The sequence below is a fragment of the Polypterus senegalus genome, chromosome 13 (assembly GCF_016835505.1).
Source record: "Polypterus senegalus isolate Bchr_013 chromosome 13, ASM1683550v1, whole genome shotgun sequence".
Taxonomy (NCBI): domain Eukaryota; kingdom Metazoa; phylum Chordata; class Cladistia; order Polypteriformes; family Polypteridae; genus Polypterus; species Polypterus senegalus.
The window spans coordinates 49,818,811-49,844,724 of NC_053166.1; the positions used below are offsets into that span (position 1 = coordinate 49,818,811).

At 37.2% G+C, this 25,914-nt stretch overlaps 1 protein-coding gene across 2 annotated transcripts in view; it reads left to right on the top strand.

Moving 5' to 3' along the window:
• The window catches only part of LOC120542793 (gamma-aminobutyric acid receptor subunit beta-2), a 317,891-nt gene that overhangs the window by 123,564 nt on the left and 168,413 nt on the right, over nt 1-25,914 (top strand). For both annotated transcript variants that reach the window (XM_039775446.1, XM_039775447.1), the window contains exon 4: nt 22,453-22,673. In XM_039775446.1, coding sequence (XP_039631380.1) covers nt 22,453-22,673 — 221 coding nt within the window. The remainder of the gene's footprint in view (nt 1-22,452; nt 22,674-25,914) is intronic.

Consider the following 25,914-nt stretch of genomic DNA (forward strand, 5'->3'; position numbering starts at 1 on the left):
ACTTTCTCTACTGTAGAACTCTTGATGTAAAGTGACGTATGGGCAGGGTGGGCCTTTCTGAAATGCACAGCCATGTTTTTAGTTTTATCAACATTGAGAGACAGGTTGTTGAACATGCACCAGTCCACCAGTTACTTTAGACTTTGCCTTATCATTATCTCTAGGCTTACATGAGTAAGTGTAGAACAGCCATCTGCTTCAACAGCATACTTCTCTTACCACTCTCCTTTTTAGTGGTATCTCTCTTTCTCCTGTTAGCTGCCATGGCTCCATTGAGCCACTCAAAATCACGCAGTTAAAGTAGAGTTCAAATACTTCATATAATCCAAAACTTAAAACCTAATGCTTAATACCAAAGAAGGAAAGTGCACCACTAGTAATTATTATTTGTAAGAATATTCTAGACATACTGTATGTACACAGGCAATATAAAAAGAATTATGGGAGATGAATAAGTGTTTTAAATGTTTGCTCTAGGAACTCTTGCTTTTTTAGGCAAAAGAATGAGCAGATCTTAACAAAATAATCTTGGCTACTGCACAATGACTCTCTGTTAAACTATAATATGAGAATTTAAGAACTGTTAGGTAGCATTATGCATTGTTTATTGACTACTATATTGTCTGCTGCTGGGAATTTGATTGTTATCAATTGTAAGTGATCATTTGTCTAAGCTATTAAATGTGCACAAACATGGCCATGCAGCTGTTTAAACAGAGAGCACATCAAAAAAATGAGGAGTCCTATCAATATGCTAATGCTCACTGTTTTGGGTTAGCTTTGTTATTTCTTACAATCAGAGGGAAGTGGGAAAGCTGTATTGTAAGGATGGAGACCTGAGAATCATTTCCAGCCTGCTTAGTGACTTGTTTGCTCATGACCTGTTTCTCCCCTGTATCTTCCCTGCATCATAAATTGCTATTTATGGAGCTGCTATTTATGGGAAGCCTTTGTGAGAGTTACATAATGCAATAGCAGCACTCATCCATGATGCAGCCACTACCTTTCTCCACAGACATGAGACGAGAAGAAAAAAACAATAAAAGGACTAGTAGAAAGAGTGTGTGATGGGCCGTGTAATGTTCTAAGGTCAACTCATGTACACCTAAACACCCATTAAATGCACTTTGGACAGTTTTGTACCATTTGTTGCTGTTTCAAAGCAATCTATTGAGATGACCCTTACACAAAAAGAAACTTCTATTCTTGATGAATGTGGGTTTGCAGTACTCATACTTGGGTACAATAAGTTGCACTGCTGCCTCACAGAATTAGTGTTCTTAGTTTTAATCTTGAACTGGGTTGTTATTGATGCGGAGCTTATGCATTTTCCCCATATCTGAGTAGTTTTTCCTCCAGGTTATCTGTTTTTTTTTCAAAATATCCAAAATTATGAAGGTTAGGGGGAAACATGATTTTGCACCAGCTCCTGTACAAGTGTGGGTGTGTTTGCATGCAAGATGGCCCTGTGGTGTCTGCCATCTTATAAGGACTGGCTCCAGTTTCCTGCAACCTTGAGGCATGTTTCAGAATAGTATGCTATTTTTTTCTTGACATCTAGCTTTTAGCACTGCGCTACATCTTGACCACATAAAAATGCACTAAGGCTAGACCCTAAGAGAAGGACCTACACAACAAATGGTCTAACTTAAACAAAATCCATCATCTAAATTTTTTTAGCACTTTAATGCCAATTTTTGGGGTGTGGGATCCCAGTAGGATTGAGCACAAGACAGAAAGCAGACCCAGGTGGGGTACAAGTTAGGCCATACCACATAGTACTTTGTTCTAGCTAGTAGTGGAGGCAGCTTGTACCATTTTCTTATGCACCACTTTCATTGCCTTTTTATTTCTTGTCATCTTCGTGATTCTATGCTTAAGCAGTCCCACCTGGCATCAATGTTGACTGGGAAAGCTTTTCACTTCAGTGTGTAATAACTGAGTGTGAGGTGGCAAGGCACAAAAGGTATGAGGTGGGCACAAATAAAACAAAAGTGAGCAAAGTGCATTGAAGGTTAATAACACATTAATGGCAGGCTGTCCACTAAATAAAGGAATAAGAGCACAACTGTCTATGCACTGAACTTTTTGATTAAAACTGTTGTGCACTTTTAATCTTATGGTTGTTCAATGACCCAAGTATTAAGCGGGAGGACAATGACAAAAAACCCCACAAATGTTCTAAACATAAATTAATATCAGAGGCATCATTTACCAAACTTCAGCTCCTTTCCTTTCCTCTCCTCGTATTTGTTGTGAACAAGTTAAAGCACCCAGCTGAAGAGGATATAGAAGTGGACCAAGAGACAGTGCTGTGAAAAGGAGCTGGCAAAAGTCATGGTGAGGGCAGTCTGATTAGATTCTGTGTATTTTAGCAAATTCCAGTGCGCTTGTTTCACCTTCTTTTCTTGACAGATGTCCCATTTTGTTTTTTCTGAAGTGCTGCGTCATTTTTTCTACTTATTTTTTTTCTTGTTTTTATTATTTTCAATTATTAATAAAAATAACTGTGCCATTTTTGTGACTATTTTGTTTTTTATGGGTGGTGCCATTTCAAGTCATGGCGTTGTTGCTGCAGAGTGGATATCAAAAAAGGATTTCATTAATGTTATTGATGGAACGATATTAAAAGCAGCACATCAGACACTTCTTTTGTCAGAATCTCTTAAAAATTGAAAGATCATTTGGTTTGTGCGTAATTCCAAGTGTTTTAGTATTTATAGTGTCTGACTCTTTGCTTATGTCTTCTTAAAAGAACGCATTTTGATATTGACAGTTGATAGGTAGTTGAAAGATCTCTGGTTCTGACTTTGGATTCGGTTAATGTTTCCGCTCCCTGTCAGCCCCACTTCTGTTTCTGCCTTTCCTTGTGGAAGGCATGACATCAATGACATCAGCATTGTGCATTGTTGGTATAAATATTATGACTGTAGCCATAAACATTTAGCACAAAATGACAACACCCATGCCACATATTTGTTCCAAAATTATACCAAATTTATATCACCCTCACAATGATTAAATACCTCATACCTCAAAAACAGAAATATTAATCAAATAAACTCAAAATAAATAAAGTGAGGTCTAGAAAGTCTCAAAACTCTTTTTTTTTGAAACGCCTAAAAGCTGCAGCTTTATTACACCTTTTTTCAATTTTTCTTACATAATATTATTTTTAATCTGCATTTGTTTAAATTGCTCATCATTCTGAAAGCAAATTAACATGCTGTCTGATAGCACTAATGGCTATATGAATGTCTTCCAGGTATGGTGTGTTCAATGGCATTCCCTTCCCCAGTCTTTTACCAATCTGTTTATGTTAAAACAAACATGAGCTATCAGAGAAACAAGCCTCTCTTCTGTTTATGTGGTCCAAAATATTCACATTCCTTCTTTCCTTGCAGTCACATTACATGCTTTGTACTTCAATCCTATCCTCTCACAAATAAGAGCTCACAATCTTGTTTGATTTTGCCATGGCTAGTCACAGAGTGTTATAACTGAGTCTATAGAGATATCACACTCTATGACTGGTAGTCATGTAAATGAAGACAACAACTGAAAATAATTGGAAACGTTGTGTAGTGAGATGGGGGATTAAGTAAACCGTAAGGTGATGATTTTTTTGCGCTAGTGGTAAAAAATAAAAGGCATGTTCAAATTGCTTTTAATAGGTCTTTCTGAAAGTGTAAAATACAGTAATACCTTAGTTAATGAAGTAGATGCACTCCAGGAGTTTAATTCATTGTAAGAAAGGTTATTATCAGAAATAGATTTAAAACAGGAGGAATATGGACACATATTGTAATGGTTGCCGGTGTCCAAAACATACAGCTACCATGTAAGCCAATTTATTGCAAACACATATGAAAGAAGATCAAAATTTAATAAAATGAACACCAAAGGCTCAAACTGTAATTCATCACGTTTTGTAGTGGTAGCTTCATGGCAATTATATTAGTCCCTACAGACCTAGTTAATGTAAAACACAACATGTCAGGAAGAAAAAGCATTGTGCAATCCCAAGGACTTTTGTTTTTGCAAAAGAAATAAGTACATAAAATAAAAATTGAATTGACAATATGTTAAAAAAAAGTCATTGACACTGAAGTTTCAATAAATTCAGATCTGATTACACCATCAAAAGTAATAACTATAAAGAGCTTCTTCGATTGTCTAATGCTGATTTCCAGAAATTAGGTTTGGACAATATGGAAACAAGGAGTTTGCTCTTATATAAGGTGATAAAGCTGGCAATGCATGGTGGCACATGTAAAGCTAAGACAAACCTAAATGGCAGTCCACATCACTAGGGGGCATCATCTGAAACAGAAAACGTACAATGAAAGGAATTTTTGAATAGGGATATACTGTATAGAAACATGTCTGCTGATTTTGTCCAATTGAATTATTTAGTTACATGCCAGTTCTTGTTTTTCCAGGAACATTTCATTTAAATAGACAACTTGCTCATTCTGATTTTTTGAACCTTACTGTTTGTTGGTTTCTATTAAAGAAAAGGGAATCAATTGAGAATTATTATTTAGCAAATAAGCAAACCAAATAGAAGTAAAAAATGAAACAAATAAAAATGAGTATAAAACACCATGTTCAACAAGGCATTAAACAATATTATTAGTAATTTATGAGACTGTGTAGAAAGAGAGAGATCTGGGTTGTCATCTCATTATTACAATTAATAACACATAATAAGTTCTGATCAATATAAATTTTAGTGGTGGCAAAAATAGAATTACTACTCATACAGCCATGTTATGTCTGATGCATAGTTCTCAAACTTGTGGTAATGACCTAACGATATTGGGGTTGTTCAATTAACTAAGTGTTGGTGCCACAAATGCTCCCATTTATGCTGGTTCACAGTCACTCTAAGCATGAATGTAACTTAGGATCAATACAATATGCATTTTTAAGATTTAGATTTTATAAAAGACAGAAATGTTAAAGTTACATCAAAGTAACAATAGAATAAATGACAGAGTGGGCTGAGGATGTAACATATCTGAGCCTTTTCTCCCAGCACCATGTTCATACTTTCTATAAGGAGGCCACAGTTAATAAATAGTATCATTTGGCTTTCTTAAGTTTCATCTTCTCTTTCATAGTGGTATGCATGGGCATCATTTATTGGGCCAGCATTGGGTCATTATTCCAAACATTCTCCATTAACTGAAAATAAAACAAAAAACTCCAAAGTAGTCTACAGCACCATTCAATAAGTATTCAAAACCTCTAGTCTGTTGTTTTTTAATGCTTTGTTTAGCAGTCCCTCCGCAGCTAAATTTTTCGATACCAATGACCAGCCTCTGAACTCAAGCAGTAAATGTTGTCAATGGTAAGCCAAATCAGACTATTATTATCCATGTTGTAGCCTATGATTCCTGGTCCCTACAATGTTCATTATAAAAAGCTGGTGCCCCATACTGACATATCAATTTATCTTCCAACAGGTAGTCTGAACTTAATGAACTTGTCTTTTTGAGCATTGCTATTTTTTTCTTGGTAAATGCTGTCTTAGGGGAATATTCCTTTGATATTCTTTATGTTTCATTTTTTTCTTTTGCTAAGTTTAATCATTACCATCTATTCTAGTTTTTCTTTATATTCTTTTCAATTCTTACTGTATATTATGTAGAGAAATAAGGAGAAGGCAAGTTTTTGCAAACAGATAGGGTCTTTAAATCTATACTGATAAAAGGCAAAGCCCTCACTCACTGACTCACTGACTCACTCATCACTAATTCTCCAACTTCCCGTGTAGGTAGAAGGCTGAAATTTGGCAGGCTCATTCCTTACAGCTTACTTACAAAAGCTGGGCAGGTTTCATTTCGAAATTCTACTTGTAATGGTCATAACTGGAACCTATTTTTCTCCATATACTGTGATGGACTTTAGCTTGATGGCCGTGGGGGGGGCGGAGCTGCGTGTCACATCATCACACCTCCCACGTAATCACGTGAACTGACTGTGAACGCAGTACATAGAAAAGAAAGAAGAGCTCCCAAAGCACGCTGAAGAAAAACGGCGAATACTTTATTCGCGAGATACAAGTTTAATGAGAATACACGAGGTATAAACGAGACTTTGGATCACTTTGTAACTGAGTTAAAATTGCTGTAGCGAGAAACTTTTAAGTGCCAGGTCTGAGCTAACATTAAATAAAGCCATGGACATCGCAACATCACACAGCAGCTCATGTGAACTGACTGAACGCAGTATGAGTGAAACCTGTTCAAAAAACGCATTACACAATTGACAAGGTGGGAAAAGAATATGCTCCGAGCTGAGCTCCACAGCTAACGCGGTCTTGCGGAAGCAACTTCGTCACGCTGCCACTCACAGAAAAATCCACAAAGTAAATACACACGCTATCTCTACAGTTTCTCCACACTCAATGTATTCCTCGCATCCCTGTTATACCCTCTGATCTCCCATTTCAATTCAGATGCCTCCAATTTCCAGTAAGGCTCTGTTTGGGTACCTGAACAGTAAAGTATGTCTCGAATGGCTACACAATAACTATAACAATTGTAATAAATGAACAATAAAACAGTACAGAACCGTGAAGCAAGGAGAAACGACGGCCTTATATGGCGTTCGTTTATAAAGCAGCGGAGAAGCTGTGTGAAGGCAGCTACACAAAAAAACAACAGAGCGCCACACTCTGAATGTATTCCTTGCATCACCGTTATACCCTCTGATCTCCCATTTCAATTCAAATGCCTCCAATTTCCAGTAAGGCTCTGCTTCGCGATGACAATTAATAAGTCTCATGGACAGACTCTACAAAAGGTTGCCATTGATTTGAGGCAACATTGCTTTTCTCCTGGACAACTATACGTTGCATTCTCAAACGTAATCTCAGTGCACAACTTGGTCATTTTACAACCGGAGTGCTGAACTGACTATGTGGTATACAAAGAGATCCTTAACAGATAGTTATTGGTATATTTTCCCTCAGTTTAAAAAGGTTTTCTTTTCTTCTTAATAAAAATTTAAAAGCAGTATTTCGTCGCTGCGAAGTGCGGGGACTTTGCTATTTACAGTATATATATATATGTAGATATATATGTATGTATGTGTATATATATATATATGTAGAAATGTATATATATATGTGGATATGTATATATATATATATGTGTGTATATATATGTATATTTATCTGTATGTATATATGTATATATATGTAGATGTGTATATGTATATATATATATAGATATGTGTATGTGTACAGTAGATATGTGTATATGTAGATATGATTATATGTGTGTGTCTGTGTGTGTGTGTGTGTGTGTATATATATATATATATATGACAGCAACACTCATAACAGTGACAAAACAATTACATTGACAATCATGTTACGTTATTTTTAAAATGTTTCCTTTTCTTTTTCACAACTTCTTTAACACACTACTTCTCCGCTGCGAAGCGCCGGTATTTTGCTAGTAATAAATACAACACTGAAGAGCTTGAACTTCTTTTTTGTTACACCTTTGTGTTTTTCTGCATGCAGGTTGTGTATATCATCATGAATATTCGTAAGGTTTAGAAGCATCACATAATCTAACACATTCTTATTAGGAGCCTATACTAGAATTTTTTTTTTTTGGCAGGGTGGAGTTAAGGTGGGGTCTCACTTTAATTGGAATACAGTGCCTGAAGAAAATTTTTGTTATGTTACGATGTGTTTGAAGGATACTCCAAGATATTCTGAAGGTCATTACATGAAATTAGATAGATATAATATGATATAGAAATGAGAGTTAAGGGTCCATGGTGGTGGTACATAGTGTTTAATAAAAACAGTGCGGCTTAGGTTTGTGGGTGTAGGTGTGCGTCACTGCGACCATGGGGTGAGCAAAGGGAAAAATTGGCTGATTGCTTGTTAATATTCAAGTGTCATCAGCAGCACAGGTATTCACCATTGACACTTTGTTAGTGGATAATGAAAGCACTTGCACCCACAAACTATAAAAGGAGTCTGAGCAGGATTGTTTTTCTGAGTCAGAGAATTAAAAAAAAAGAATCAAGAATGATAAAAAGAAAGGAAAAGAAAGATAAAGGGAGAAAGATCCTTGAGAAGAAAAAAAAGGAGAATTGGAAGTGTGAGCCACTGCAGTGGACAGGAGGCAAAGTGGTTCGGAGGCCCTGCGGTGTGCAACTTGGTGGTGGGACGATGGACCTGTCTTTTGAGTATTCCAGCTGAGATGGCTGGGACAAAGGTCAAATAATGGTTGATTGCTCTCACATGTGTCTCATTCCTGATGAGAAGATCCAATGGGATGAGTGGAGGAGACAAGTGAAAGAGACACACTAAGGCTCACAGGCAGACAAGAAAGAAGGAAGGGAGCCTGAGTTTATCTCTATGGTTTTATTCTTAATTGTATTATTTTGGGGGGTTTTTGTTATTGTTTATTTTATCTTCCGCCAAGAGCACTGTTTATTTTGGTTTTTGAATTTATGGAAGACTTTGCACTGTGCTACTTAATGGACATTGGTTTATTGATGAATAAACTGCACAAAGCAGGTTTTGCACTAAATTGTTTTTTATGTGCCTTATAGCACTTGGTACATGACTATTGATCTCCAGGAAACAGGTAATGCCAAGGCTGTTGGCAATTTGGGCATCACTATGGTGGTAGTAGTGGGATGAACTAGTAGCAGTGAGTAACAAAGACGGCAGACAACAGCAAGATGGATTTGAACCTGACTTAAAGTAAGACCCACATACCCAACCATATAAGTAATGAACTTTTAATAAACAGATTATTTATTGTTTCATTGTGATTTTCAAAAGTTTTTATTCCTTTATTATATTGGCACGTTGAGAATGTGGAGTGTGTTTGGTGGAAAATTAAGTAAATATCATATATTACATTTCAATAATTAGGGCTTCAGTGAAAACAAGTCTGTTATACTGGGCTGGCCAAGAAATGCAATGAGGCAGAAACCTTTCACTTACAATGTAAACCTAAACAAAATGTAATCTAGACATAGCCTATATTAATTTAAGAAAGTTTAAAAAAAAAATTAAAACAAAAAAAAGCCCAGAATAAACCCATTCACCTGTGAGGCAGGAGTACTACCAACTCTCAGTACCTCAGTTATTGTCAGTCTATCAGTTTTTTTAATTATTTGCCTCCTTGAAAGGGTCATTGTTTGTTGGAACTTATTTATTGCACCGTGGACCAACCTTAAATGAGATGTCAGCTCATTTCTTAGTTATGCATGGCAAATTTAGAGATGCAAATGATTGCCTTTTAAGATGCAACAGGAAATTAGAACAGCCAAACAAAACTCAGGTAAACTCCACATTGACAGAGACTAGGTCCCTGAAGCTGGGAGGCAGCACTGATGACCAGTATATCACCATCCCACCTAGAAAAATTCTTAGCTTATGTAATTCTCACATTTTTATGTCATATAGAAAACACTTCAATAAATTACAGTTAAGCAGAATTATTTTTTTATAAATTATCTTTAAAGGGTTTGATTCCAAAGGGAACTGCCAACAATTTTCTATTTGTGTTGCCATCTGCCCTTCATATCAGTAGCTGGGAAGCAAATCTGCTTATACAGGAGTTAAGAGATTTCATCTTTTTGTTGATCAATTATCCACATATTGGCTTAACATTAACTTCATGAAAACTATGATATTTTATAGTGACATTGCATTATGCAGTTTTCAAAGCATGAGGTGGGGTGGTTAGGTATCTCTTACTTCCATTTATTAATTTAATAAAAATGTGGGTCTCTGTTAGGCTTTCTTGATATATGGAGGCATGCTTAATATAAAAAATGCCAATGTTTCAAAACGTGTGGGAGAAGTCTCTCAAGGCCCTCCCAAAAAGTTCTCCCGTTCACTCTTTCATTTCATTTGATAGTTGTTTGTGTGTATGTGTTGGTTTTCTTCAAGTTACTGGACCTTTCCTCCCATGTCCCAAAGGTGTACTGTACACATGTGGTGAAGCGCAGAGTCCAAGTTAGGAGTCCAAGTTGGTTCAGGACTTTTGAAATAAAAACAGTGTGGCTTCTATGTTATACTTCTGAACACTGGTTGGTCTGATTGTAACATGCAAGAAGAGTAAATTATCCGTTGCTCTGTGCTTCATATGTGGTGCCTGCCGGGAAAGAAAAACATAGAATGCTGGCAGTTTATGACCTCCATTGTTACTGTTCCTCTTGCTACACATTTTCTTCCAAAGGCGAATATATTTCGCCCTCACATTTTTCCACTAACAAACTGATGTTAGTCAATATTTCGTGCCACAAATTGACTGACATCTGATTGTCTTTGTAGTATTGTGATGAGGTATTACAGTATATAAATGTGTATATTTGCTAACTTCTTCAACTTCTCTTTCCTCAATCTGCTCAGTGGTTACTTCAGAACTGCGGAAGACGAAACGGAAATGTGTTTCACGAAATACTTAATTACCAAATTGGCAGATCAGAGTCCTAAGGGTCTGTAAAGTGTTGACATTGATGTAATGCGTATTCACATTTTTGAGAAGGTACACATCACGTTTTGAGGAGGTACGTCAGGCTACACCATAGGCTATGCAGGCTACAGTGTAGGCTCAACACAGAAGTATAAATCATCTTTCACACCGTTTCATATTTTTTTGTGCACTTAAATCATAACAACTAGGAGTAGCAGCTTGGCCGAAGTAGGAGTGACATCAAGTGGTAAGACAAGATACAGTATGGGAATAAGAAAAAAAAAATATTTTGATTTCACAGAAGTCAGATTAGTACTAAAATTTCTCTTGTTTAAACAGCCCGATTAGCAGCTCCAATAATAGAATTCTATTGAAGAGTTATCTGTCTTCATGACTGAAATGCTGAAACCAATGGAGTATCTGTCATGATAACAGACAGCTGAGTCCAGTAGGGTGTAACATTTGCAAGAAGCATATTCTAAAGTCTGGGGGATGCTATAACTCAAAGCTGAACCTCCCGCAGTGGCCTAATTTCTTCTGGAAATTAAAAGAAGGCCTGCATTTGTGATTGTAGTGTGTACTATGGAATCTATACATTAAGAAGTAAGTAAAACGGTGCAAAGAAATTTAAAACTTTATATGTTAGAATCAAAACTTAAGAACCACAATTTTATTGTGATATTAATTAAATGGTGGTTCGTTCATGGAATACAATCTGAGTCCAGCCACTCAAAAGAAGAACTCCATCTTCTCATGTGTCTAATCAGGTCTCTTTTCTCTGCAACAGGCTCATCTGAGCTTTGCTATACAATTTTATTTCTTATATTCTGTTAAAATATAACTGTGTCTAGTGAAGTAACTTTCGTTTTTCTATGCTTCTTAGTTGGGAAAATCTCATTGTGGAAGTGCAGTAAAGTAAGTCCATCAGCTTTCTGATGCTACTTATTTGATTGTTGGTTCACATATCAAGAGAGCACCTCTCATTTGTCATACGTTTATGCATTTGACTGACTCCCTTATTCCATCACAAGCTTTCTGGGGGCCAAAGCCTGTTCCAGAAGAATCAGAGACAGTGTACAGGATACCAGTCCATAGCAGTAAGCTTGCTGGGTCAAATAGGCCCAACGGACAATCATCAATGAGCCTAAGAAATACCTCTTTGGGATTTGACTGCAAGCTGGTGTACACTCATAAAAATAATTGTTTCTTCAAAGCTATGCCTTAGAGGAATCGTTTTTGGTTCCCAAAGCAACCATTCACATGAAGGTTCCAGAAATAACCTTAATTTATTTAGATCTGTAACAGGCTCCATAAATAACCATGTACAGATGATAACAGATTTGTGAAACGTTTCTGATTTCTTTCTGTATACAATAACACAGGCTAAGTTCAGTCTTTCTTGTTAGTATCCTGCTAGGTAGCCAACTACACATTTCTGTTTTGTGCACACATTATGAACCTTTTCAAAGTCCCATGAACCAATTTCATATGCAAAGAACACTTCCTAGAAAGAAATGGTTCTTTTTTTTAAGCAATTGTACTATGAGAAACCACACAACCTAGTAAAGTGCTACTAAAGAAGCAGTGTTTTTAAGAGTGTACCTGAAATCATCCTGCATGGCCATGTGGAGGACAAGTTAACTTCACTCAGTCAATGACTGAGACAGCCTGTGTCCTTAAAGCTGTCAGGTTCATGACGCACTGAACCAAAATAATACTCTGTTAAAAAAAAAAAAAAACAGTCTTTCTGAAAAGAAAATAGCAAGTATTTTAATATTATTAGCCACTCTCACCATTTTTCACTTTTTAAACTGTCAGATGTTTGCATGTGTGTTTTTGATTAGTTTTCACTATACATTAATGTTTTCTTTCCGTCAGGGCGTTTGGTATATTTATTTAATATTTTCAGAGTAAAAAAGAAGTTTTTGCTGTGTGCCTGTGCCTTTTATTTTGCTGTATATCTAGACAAGAGACGCCAGATTCCTTCAGCAGAACGGATGCACATTAGCTGAAAGGCAAAATGAAATCAAAAACTGTAACATTGTATTAGTGCTGCTGAAAAGAACAAGTTAAATAAAATGTTCCCCACAAGTGCAGTTACGACACAAGTGCACTACAAGGAAAAAGTCATTCTGCGCTTTCAATTTATAGTTTTCCAAAGTAAGAGGTTGATATATTGCTAGAATTGACAATTTTCATTACAGTTTATATACTGTATAAAAACTAGAAGACAAATAAAGTCAGTCAGCTTGAAACACAAATTTTAGGCAGTTTCCTTAAGCTAAGGCTGCATAGCGATCTCACAGACCCAGTGTCCTGGATTTCAGGTATGACCAGGGGCCTCATTTATGAAATTTGCATACACACAAAAAAAAAATGTGTGTACGCAGCCTCTCACGTAAATGTCGGGTTTGATAAAGGAAAGCTTGATGAAGAAATATTTGTACAGTATATTTACAGCAATTCTGACCCATGAGTATGCAACATTTTGTAGAAACTAGGAAATGACAACACCCTGGATCAAGTAGTAAAATGCAATCAAACCAGGTAATGATATCTCATGCTTGTAATAATTCATATTACCACGGTGTTATTATAATGTACATTGACGTGACAATTACATCTCAAAAGTGATGAATATGATGTACAGACTGTATTTTATTTCCATCTTAAGAGGGCCAATGCTTTGTATTGCACTGAAGAACTCTTTTGGTTATTCATCAGTTTATATCAGCTACCAGTTATCACTTTCCAGGGAACTGGCTGACAGGTCAGAAATATCTCAGCCAAGCTGCACTTTGTCATGCCCGCTGTGCTGGAAGCCTTTAACTGACTGGAGAGGGGCTACATTCATTTTTTGATTAGTGTAGTTGCACAAACATAAAACACTAGACATTAAGCCCGTTACAATAACGGGCGCTAGAACAGTAGTGCATAAACATTAGTAGGAACAGTCTATATTAAATGGCAAGGGACCTTGTATGTGGCTGTAATATGTATGTCCCTGTATTGTGTGCCTTTAATTTGCTCTCACAGTAATACTGGTTTGTATTTTCATAAAATGCCTATAATTTTCTCTGACAGTAATACAGTGGAACCTCGGTTTACGACCATAAAACATTCCAAAACCCTGGTCGAAACCTGATTTGGTTGTGAACTGAAGTAATTTCCCCCATAGGATTGTATGTACAGTAATCCCTCGCTATATCGCGCTTCAGCTTTCGCAGCTTCACTCTATCGCGGATTTTAAATGTAAGCATATCTAAATATATATCACAGATTTTTCGCTGGTTCGCAGATTTCTGCGGACAATGGGTTTTTAAATTTATGGTACATGCTTCCTCAGTTTGTTTGCCCAGTTGATTTCATACAAGGGACGCTATTGGCGGATGGCTTAGAAGCTACCCAATCAGAGCATGTATTACATATTAACTAAAACTCCTCAATGATATACGATATTCTTCCCGCGCGGTGCTTAATTGTTTGCTTTTCTATGTCTCTCTCACTCTCTCTGCCTGACGGAGAGGGGGGTGATCAGAGGGCCTGTTTGCACAGAGGCTGTTTGCCTAGAGGATACGGACGCTCTTCAACAAAATGCCGCTTTATCGCGGTGCTTCGGCATACTTAAAAGTACGTATTGATTTTTTGATTGTTTGCTTTTATCTCGCTCTCTCTCTCTGACATTCTCTGCTCCTGACGGCGCTCCTTTGAAGAGAAGATATGTTTGCATTCTTTTAATTGTGAGGAAGGACTGTCATCTCTGTCTTGTCATGGAGCACAGGTTCAACTTTTGACTAAAGGGTGTTATTTCATGTCTAGAGGGCTCTTATAATGTTAACAGTGTGGGAGAGTTTATAAGGGCTTAAAATATATAAAAATAACCATACAAACATATGGTTTCTACTTCGCGGATTTTCATTTATTGCGGAGGGTTCTGGAATGCAACCCCCACGATCGAGGAGGGATTACTGTAAATATAATTAATCCATTCCAGACTGTACAAACTGTATGTAAATATATATTTTTTAAAGTTTTTAAGCACAAATATAGTTAATTACACCATAGAATGCACAGCGTAATAGTAAACTAAATATAGAAACATTGAATAACACTGAGAAAACCTTGAACAACAGAGAAAAGTAACACTGAAAGAGTTTTCACTGTAGCGCTATGAACCGCTCGCTAAAAACACTTTTTTTATGAGTTTTAAGCACAGGGAAAAAAATGAACATTTGAAAAATCCGTAATTTAATAAATCACCAAGAAAAGTGTGTGTGTGTGTGTGTGTCTCGCGCGCCTGTGTGTGTGTGTGTGTGTGTCTCTCTCATGCCTGTGTGTGTGTGTCTCTCTCGCGCGCCTGTGTGTATGTGTGTCTCTCTCTCGCACGCCTGTGTGTGTGTGTGTCTTGCATGCTTGTGTGTGTGTGTATCTCTCTCGCGCACGTGCCTGTGTGTGTGTCTCTCTCTCTGCACAGGGAATGCACAGGGAGAGAATGAACACGTGCGGCCCCGCGCATGCACACTTCACCAGAAGACACACACACACGGACACCTGGACGCACACAGGGGTTTTATTAAAGAGGATAATGATAACATGTTTTTATCAACACAAAAAGGCAATTTGCAGCCTTGTTTTCATTCTCCTAACGTAATCAGGGCACTTTACTGCACTCATATTGCACTAAGTGCGTCTAGTAGAAATGAAGGTGCTTTTGTTAACTGTGAGCAGTGACATTCCATGAACACGCAAGGTCCTTAAGGTCAAGATGTGACTGGCAAATGTTGTGTCTCAGTGGCCTGGGTCAGCCCATGTTTTTGAGATAGTGTCTTTGGCAGACCTTATGGTGCTGTACATTGTGAATGGTTTGTTGATGAGGTAACTGGATGATCCCTCAGTTTTTCATGTGGCCTATACTATACATTGTAACAAATTTACCAGGTAATAGCAGCTGCTTGCTCAGACCTTACACCTCTCCCGGACTCCCAGAATGCACTGAAGAGGCTCTATAATACCGTGCATGATCTTGCACTCTTAGCTAGATCCTCTTGAATGCAGGTGGTGTGGTCATGATGTGTCAGGTTGGAGGCTGCCCTGCCAGCCAATGAAGGTTTGAAGCATCACGATTGCATATGTATGAGGGTAATTAGTATGCTTCAAATATTCAGGGTGCCACGTTCAAGGCATGTTCACACACACACATTTACATCATTGTGATTTATAAGTGCAAATATACGATCAAAAAAAACGGCAATGGTCTGTCCTTGTTTTAATATGGGAACTTACCTTCCACGTTTGCATGTGTGTTTTTGGTTAGTTCTCACTATACATTAATGTTTTGATTTTTTTTTTAATGTTAAGGCAGTTTGGTTTATTTGTTCAATATTTACAGAGTCAAGAAGAAGATTCACTGTGTGCCTGTGCCTTTTATTCTGCTGTATATCTGGACAAGAGATGCCAGATTGATTATCATGCTCCATGTACTCATGTTTCAGGAAGGCGTTCAAGGCTTGTTCATATATGCACATTTACAAGGCAATTGAAATTTATAAAATATGTGTTTACACGTAGAAATATGCGTACACCTGGTTTTATGAAACTTGACTTTTTTTTTTTGCACACACATTTTCCTGCATTTTTGGTGTGTGCATATTTTCATGATTTCATGCAAAGGTTTATTATAAATGAGACCATAGGACACTGTCTTTGTAGAGTTTGCATGCTCTCTCAATGTATTCATAGATTTTCTACAAGGTACTCCAGTTTTCATTCCACGTGCCAAAGGCATACTGTACATGTTAAGTTAAAGAGCAGTTCTAGATTGGTCCCTCTGTGATGCAGTGGCACCATATCAATGGGCTGCTCCTGCTTTGCACCACCCCAGAAGCCTTGCTGAACTCCTGATATTACTTCTTAGCCTAAAACTTGCTTGTGTGCCCCTCAGAAAATTTACTTCAAAGTATTCATTTTATTCCCCCCTGTGCTATCTAGCTGTAGCTGTCTTTAGTGGATTATTGCTCCATTTGAGTGTCTCTTCCGCACAAGGCAACTCGATATCAAGTTGTCACATATATTAATATAAAGAATAGAAGGGTCAAGCCATGATATTATTTACTTTTAATGATCCATCAAATACAAGGATGTGTTTCCATAACTTTAAATGTAGCCATTTTGTATACAGTATGTGACTGATCCTATGCAGTGCACTAGTGGTGACACAACCATTAAGGACGGATGGCCCTGGCTATCCTACAGGCTTTTGGGATTGTCAGATCTAATACAAATCTGAGAGAAATTATTCTGGATTCACAAAATGAATAAAACATAACTGATAGCCACTTTTAGATTATCCTTTGTATTTTAATGTTACTTTTGTATTTGAAAATCTGTGAAGTGCTCTTAGCCTGTTCACTGAGAAGAGCAGTCTGTTAGAATAAATTGATTTGAATTGAACACTTCAGAAAATTTTATGAAATTGGGCTATATTTTCTCTCAATTACAAAATAAAGGCATATGCCTTTGTTAACAGTGCAATTAAACCAATATGAACAGTCATTTATCTCTGCAAATTTGAATCTGTTAATCCCTTTTGGTGTTATTGGGGAGGAAAAGTTGATCGCTACAGCAGCAGCTACAAATCTCTCTGAATATTTTTTCAGTTTGTTGCAGCCAAAGGGTATACAGTATGGCATGTTTATATTGTATTCTGTTTTTAATTTGCTAATAAATTTAAATAACATAATTTCTGGACCTGAAGAATGAATTAATTGAGTCAATACTTTAGTTTTACGGTTGTGTGGCACCTTAACCTATATTTGGCACAAGCATACACAGCCACAACAAAACAGCAACAACAGTTCAGCACTTTTAAGAAAAATTGAATTTGATCTGAAGGGACAGATATGATACTGATATACTGTTAGGTATTTCAAAGATGGTCCAATCATTGTAAGTCTGCTCCCTATAGTGTGCCCTGTGATGGCCTGGTGCCCCATCCATTGTTGGATGCCACTTTGTTCCCTTCACTGCTGAGACAGACCCTGTCTCTCTTTGATTCTGAACTCAATAAATGTGTTAGAACATGGATGGGTAATATTTGCTATGAAATTATTATGAAGTTTATATTTATCTTTTAGAACACTGGACCATAAACTGTGATCCTTCATAATGAGCTTTCCCCTAAGTGGCCATGTTTGTTGACTGCAATGCAAATATGAATCATTGAGGGGTTTGTTAGGGTTTATCAAACTTTCTGAGTTTCAGAGATCTCCAGTTTAACTACAAGAGCAGCAGGCCAGGTCAGTAGATTACTTGTATCCACAATGTGTTGCCTATAGAATATAAAAACAGTCTGTGTGTTTGTGAGAGGCAATTATGAAATGGTTGCTAGTTTGGGAGTTATCATGCTTGTTCTGATTAATATCTACAAATGTTTTACCTGAAGTACCCATCCTGTGCTTATTGCTCTGACTGTAAATCATTGTTCTCAGCTAAGAAAAACTTTTGTCCTCTTAACCACCACTTTGGGACTAAAGCACTGATTACATAAAAAAGTATCAGCCTTTCAGCTGAAATCAAAGCTGCTGTCAGCTTGATTCATTCTTAAGCCATACTCCCATTGTGATTACTTATTTTCATTCCTTCTGTCTATAAAAAGGCAGCTGAGGTTCTAATCAAACAGACACTCTCATAAGAGATCTCCTGTTCTTGATACCTGGTGTCTAATTTAAAGGTAATAAGAAAAAACCTCATTATCAGGAAATTCCATAGCTCTAATTTGAATGAGAGAAAATACAAGTTTTAATTCTAATAGAATTTAATCATAGAAATGTTAGTAGCTGTAAATAATCAGACATCTAATTTGCAAAAGAACCGTAATTAGTTTTAGCCAAACACCAGTAGAATGATTTAGGCCAATATGTAGATGTTTCTGAGAATGCTAAAGACGATTGCTAAACATTTTATCAATCTGATCTTCTATTATTTATGTGAAAAATCCTGTTATCCCTTTGCAATGTTTGCTGTACACTATCCAGGGTATCAGTCGTCTGTTGATCTGTTCATATATAGGCATCCAGTTTCTGATTGAGTGGCATTAGTGTGGCCTATTTATTTTGGGAACTGAACATTCTTAAAGCCTCTCATTGCTCATTGTAGTGCAGTCCAGGAAATTAAGAAGGCTTGGATTTGCATCTATATGGAGCCAACACCTGGCTGACCTGCTGGCTCCTTTCTCTGCCTTTCTGAAGAGTCTGTTAAGAGCTGTTTTCTACATGTGAGTGTAGCCATTAATATGATACATCTCAACAGATTGCTCTTTTTTTCCTTGAACTTATTCTTCACAGTTTCAGTTACACACTTTAACTCAGCCAAGATTTTTTTAGTATGCAGATCAACAAAAGCAAGTTGTTACCAATTATTAGAAACTAGATTTAAAATCCCTGTTAATTTCGGAAAATGTTAAAAAGTTTTCTGTAAACGTGTCATGCCATTAAGTGACCAATTACTGATTATACTGTGGCATATTGGTCAGCACTGTTACCTTACAGTAATTTTACTTGGCACCTCTCACATCTAGTGTGTGTCCAAGGTACTTAATAAAACACAAAACTATACTATACTATACATGGATATACAGTAAAAGATATTTAAATATGCATACCATGCTTATATCAATGTGTACAATTAAAAAAAAAAATGTATTATGGTGCAGTGGTTACCACTGCTGTCTCACAATGTCACTGACGGTCTCACTATGATGACGTAATTTCCTCTTGTGTCATGTCCTATAGCCATTTTGCCTGTTTTGTTTTCCCTATAAATACCCCACTGTTTCAGATGTCTGTGTCGAATGTCTATTTTTGAACCTTTCGTTCATTTCATTTTGACCTGTCCACTGGACAATATACGGGGCAATTCCCCGACTCTTTAGATGACTGAAAGTCGAATTCTTTTGTATTTACATTGGCGTAGTCAGCAGGGTCATTGTTCCGGGATGTCGGGAGGGAGACGGAAGTGACGGTGGGAGTCAGCCATGATGAGTTCTGGAACGGGGTAGGGTATGTTTATTTTCCGTCTTTGCTTCTGAAGAAAAAGAGAGAGAGACGTTACTCATGACCCCTTATCTCGTGAGTATTCACTCACCTTAGGGTTTGTTGGCTGCCTCCTACTCGCGCGTGCGTGACAATGTCAAGTGTACAACGCGCAGTGTGCCATTACTGGTATTATAATAATTTTGAATATATGCTCATTTCTAATAGGTGCCTTTAAACTTGTTTGTTGTATACTGAAAGTTGATATTTAAATTGGAAAGTTAAAAGAAATGTATTATTTTGTTTACAGAAAGCAAGAATTAGAGCATTACCTCTGCAAATCTCCTCAAGATGCAGCAAGATAGAGCAAAAAGCAAACAGGGGAGCAGGTTCAAAACTTTATTCCTTTACATTTATTTGCTTAGCAGATGCTGGACTGTTTTGAACAAGTGTAGCAGGACAGGTTACAAAAGCTGATCACCATAAGTGATGAGCTATAAAGCTAGTATAACAAAAATGATTAATTCACAACATGACAGATATCCACAGAACAAAAACATTCTCTAACAATTTGACAGATATTCACTGAACAGTACGGTTTTCAGTCACTTCTTAAATACATTTAGGGAGTCAACAGTTTGGATGGAGATGGGCAGCTTGTTCCATCAACTAGCAACTGCACATGAAAATTCAATATTGAGATTTAATGCCACACAGGTAGTATCACCAGATGCTGTTTGCTGTTGTCAATGATAGTGACCTGACTTAAAAAGAGATGAAAGTGCAGAATAGACTGATGGTTTGGAATAAGAAGAAGATCTGTCTTTGAGCCAGAGATGGCATTCCTTCATCCTGGTCACAATACCAGTGAGAAAAGCAGAGATTCTAACTGATACTCTGTGGGTCTCTGGAGGGAACAACAGATACACCTGCATACCATTGGCACAGAACTGATCTGGGAAACCATGGGGCTAGTTGATGGGGCCAGACAAGGAGGCATATGGAGAGAAGAGGAGAGGACCCATCACATGCTTGCCAGGTGAAACAGTCCTGTCCTTGTCAGAACATACATTCAGATTTGCCCAAGATGTAAGATTCAAGGTAGTCCCGATGATGTCATGGTCAGTGAGGGTGGCAAGGAAGACAATATCAGTCCAACTGTTCCCATCATTATCTTTACCCTGCCTGGTACAGTTTCATTTCACCACTCCTGTCTGCAGCACCAACTGTCAATGCCTGCACAATACTGTTTTTCTTTTATAATGTAGTGTATGTCGTATGTGCCCTAAACAGAAGGGCACTGCGTGCAGGGTGTTGTTCTGAGCCTTTTTTGGTTATCACAGGTAGTGACAGATGCACTTTATGTAGTACCTTGATATAATAAATACCATCCCGGGGCAGTATTCAAGTAGTCATCTGTACACATTGCTGTCTGGGTAAATGAGTCACCAACAGTGACGCCACATGGCAGTTATAGGAACTGACCAAAAAATGCTATGCTTCATAGTCCACTGTCTTAGCTCTTACACCACACTGCCTGTATCATATCCATATGTCCTAGAGGCCTAGCTAAAGCTTCACTTGAGCTGTACAGGATTGCAGCATTTCAAAGTTGATTGCTTTTGAGAGATGATGCAAAACGCTTATCCCCTGTGGCTTTGACAGACACTACTAGGTGTAGTCCCCTACGAGAGGTGAATACTACAGACATACTGAGATACAGATGAGTACACTAGTAAATATAACAACAGGCTACTTGTAAAACTCATACATTTATGATGTGGATCCAGAGCATGTATGGTAACATTAGGCATCCACCTTCCCCTTGTCTTTTCAGATTTTATGCTATAATTAGAAAAAAGTGCTGTTGGCTGTTAACCTCCTGAAGTAAGGAAAACAGAGCCCAGCAAGTCTGCTCTTCTCCACTTATAAATCTAAATTTATATGCCCCTGATGCTGACATCTTTTTGTCATCATTCACAACATGAATGAAACAAAATCATTAGTGAGCCGTGCCTTAAGCATCCACAAGCATAAATAGTAAACACCACTCTGACCAATCTAGAAGGCCATTACTTCACATATAGCTGAAAATCAGGTCTGAGTAGCTAATCTAAAATTATTTAAATTTTGTCATGTGGCACTGTGTGCATTAATTGCCCTTGCTTCCATAACCTTGTTATTTCAAACCTTCCACTGGTTTAGGTTTACATTGTAGTAGCAGCTGAAATCTTCTGCTGTTTGTGTTAATAAAGGTTGCAAATAATTTAAAAACTGATTCAACTTTTCTAAATGGTTTGTGTATAGATATCCTGTTATTCTGAAGTACCATCCTTTAGCAGTAGTTTCGAGACATGTGGACAGTATAGTATACTTGTACTTGGTGGTCATTTCTTTAGAATGTGCAGATATTACTATTATTTATTCTTCATGAATTAGTTATATTTTTCTCCACTGTACCTGCCTTCATACATAAAGCTATTGAATGCTATAGTAACACGCACTTAGAGCATTTCAGGCTGATTGAGATTAGGAGCCTAACCAAGCACAATGCAGGGGTGCCAACACATGCACACCCTTACTCGTATGGGACAAGTTTACAGTCACCAAGCCGGTCTAACACACATGTCTTTGGAACATGGCAGTAAACAAGCATACCAAGAAAAAAGTATCATAAACCAGGGGAGAACATGTAAACTCCACATGATAACTATGAAAGAAACTGAACCCAGGTGTCTAAAGCTCAAAGGCAGCAGTGATAAGCACAATGCCACAATGACACCCATCCTCCTTGTCTAAAACATAGGTGAACCACTTTGAGTGGGGTTCACACGATAAAACACCTTGTGATAAGTAATCTCAAGATTATTTATTCCTTTCTGAAGACTGCTAACCACAGCTTTTTTTGTTATCAGTAAAAATAAGTCATTTTAATTTTTTTCCTTGTTCTCCAGGACTATACGCTGACAATGTATTTTCAACAAGCCTGGAGAGATAAGAGACTGTCATATTCTGAAATTCCACTCAATCTGACCTTGGATAACAGGGTTGCTGATCAGCTCTGGGTCCCGGACACCTACTTTCTCAATGACAAAAAGTCATTTGTACATGGAGTCACCGTGAAGAATCGAATGATACGGCTTCATCCTGATGGAACAGTTCTATATGGCTTACGGTAAGAAAATATGACTTCAGTATGTTGTTTTTGGCATTGTATTAATTCTACAGATATATTTGGTGGGGTTGAATATGATTAGACACGCATAATAAGAAGGGTTTTGAAGAACACGCCAATGTAAATTCATTCTATTACTGACTTTTGTAAAGATGTGGTGGAAGATATTTTTTCCTTTAAAATTTCTGGTTTCCGCAGAGGCTCCTTTCTTGGAAAAAGCTTGTCCTTTTTGATAGTTATCTCAGTGTCACCAGTAATCCCAGTCTTGGTAAGCTTAGGCAGAGTGGGTCGTGCTTCAGTGAGTGACTAGTACTGTAGAGGACAGTTGATGAGAATATTAATTTATTAGTTCATTAATCAACGTGACAAATTAGACACATAAAAAAGAAACTTTTGCAAATAAGAAGAGAGTTCAGCTTGTTCGTTTAGTGAGAATAAAGCTCATGTAGCTTGCTCCTAAATGACAGCTTCAATAACATGTTGGGATAATTAGTTAGACCATTAGACATTTAAAATATGTAAAGAGAAACTTAAGACAACTCAGCTACATTGGTTAGCTAAAAAGCTTAGTTTTTCCCATGGCCCATCCATGTACTTTAAAAGTTGTCATGTTCTTTGCTTCAGAGTTCAATGCCCCTTTTTGTAAAGTCTGCATTTACTTTTAATCACGTGATTATGATTTTGGGAATTTTAAAGACCTAGATAAGGTCATGACAGTGGCCTTCTCAGTTCAAAACTTTACTTTTATTAGCAGTGCCATTTCTAGCCTTTTTATGCCCCTAAACTGTTTAGTGCCCACATCCCACTTTATCTTTTATGTATGTTGGAGATAAGAATTCCAACTGACCACAACGCTCCAAGTGGTCGTTTAGGCCTGGAAGTGACCCTGTTCCTTAACTCAGCGGTTCTCGACCTGTGGGGCGGGCCCTCCTAGTGGGGCGTGAAGTAACAAAAAGGGGGGGCGAAGATGTGAAAAAAAGAAAACAAGAATCAAAAATATGAAAAAAAATCTGCTGAAACCAAAACAAATTAACTTAAACTACATTCTGATACTAGAACAATAAATATAGAGTTAGATAAATGTCGATAAAAGTTAAGTAGATATAATAAAATATGCATCTACATTTCAAAAAAAAATTAAGGTGGGCACAATTAAAACTGTTATGAAAACTCAGGTCGCAAATACTTAAAGGTTGAGAAATGCTGCCTTAGCTGGTTATACTGTGCTGTTCCTTTTGGTCCAGTGGTGCACTTGGCTATTGTTCTCTGCACATCCCTTAGACAGGAGCTACTAGGTCTTTCTTGTTGCAGATTCTTACTACCTAGTATACAGCTTTAGATTTATTTGTGCATTTTATTTTGGTATTAGATAAATTATATCTCCTGGATACACACTGAAGCTGTGAACACCTTAAACTATGAGCCTATGAAGTATTCTTGGTTCAAAGCCAAGGGCACCAATCTCTTTAATGCACTCGGGATTTGGTTGTTGAATCAGAAATGCACTTGAGCAAACATTTTGGTGATGCTATGTGGTGATCAGTAATGTGGACTACTTGACACATTGTGAATAGCCTCTCTGGTTTAATAAAATCTAAGATAATTATTAGCTTTCCCTGATTGCTTCCAACATATTGTAGTAAATATGGAGTTTTGCTTGAGATGAACACCTAAACTCTCTTTTTCTAGCCAATAGTGGTTAGGCTTCTATTTATTACATAACATCCATGACATTATCACGCCTGTTTAATCCAGTTTAGGGTTATAAGGTGGTCCAGCAGAATTAGGTACACAGCAAGGAACAACCCTGAATAGAATAACAGTTCATTGCTGGGCTCATTTTTTAAAGCACTCACACTAGCACAGAATCAGTTAACTTAACCTGCACCTCTTAAGGGATATGTCAGGAAAACTACCTTGTACTTAGTGGAAAATACACAAAAACAAAATTGCAACCCACAATGCTGCACCTGTGAGTAAAAGCACTAACCACTGCACCACCATACCACACAGCATGTATTTAATGTATATTTAATATTATTTAGGTTGGTGGCCAGCAGTGTGAATTTTCTCAGAATTCGTTATTTATTCTAATTCCCTAAATCATACAAATTAGATTTATTGGTTAGTCTAAATTGGCATTTTATGAGTATGTGTGGGTGTGTGTGAGTGTGCAATGTGAAGAACTGCCAGTTTAACAAAGATTGAAGCCTGCCTTCAGGGTCTCTGTGACCCAATAATAAAGTAAGCCCCTTTGTAAGACTGATAGATTGATGGAAGAGTTTAGGGGTTATATGTCTCAGAGCTCCAGAGTCCTGGTTTTAAATCCTGCATCCCATCTCTGTCTATGTGAAGCTTTCACATTCTCTCCATGTCTGCATGTGTTTTTCTACAAATATTCAAATTTTTTCTCACTCATACCAAAGACTTGTGAATCATTCGGGTTTGATACAGAACTATTGTGGATGATATCCCAGTGTTCACTGGGTCCCTAAATGAAAAGCGTTTCAAATTACTTCAAAAGCAATTATTAATATTTATGAGACCTCAGAGCTAATTATGAAGAGAGTATGATTGAAATGTCTCTCTTCAGCAATAATTTCATGTTGTATATTCTTTAAAGGGGCTGTAAAGGCTGAAAATGATTTGTAGATTTTGAATATGTGCACAGTTGCCCCTTGCAGTCAGAAATCTAGCTTTTTAAGTTTTCCTGTAGCTTTTGCCAGTTTGTTCTTACAATGTTCTGACTGATTGTGAAGGAATTCATAGTGTGCTTTTAGAAATTAACCCAAATTAACTTTTATTGAAACAAGCATAAGTCCACTTCCAAGAACATCAAGTTGATTTCAGATCAAGTTTATTGTCATGTGTACATAGCGTGTATAGAAGAAGGCAGTTCTTCCATGCTTGTCTTCTCAGAACAGTCAACAGCAATACAGTACCAACAAAAGACACATACAGTATACAAAAAAGTATACATATCCTGCAACATACATACAGTACATACATCTTCCAAACCAGCTTTATCCTGAGAAGGATCACCCTGTAATATATGGTGACCTCTAGAGGGCATAACTAAGACTCAAACCCCAGACAAAATTACACCAACACAGTCTTGGGTTCAAAAGACATATTTTTTTATTTACAATAAGTACCTTCAAAGGTTCCTTCTTCAAGCAAACGTAATACAAATTAATTATAATTATTTTTCCTCACTCCTTCCACTCCTCCCATGAAAGTC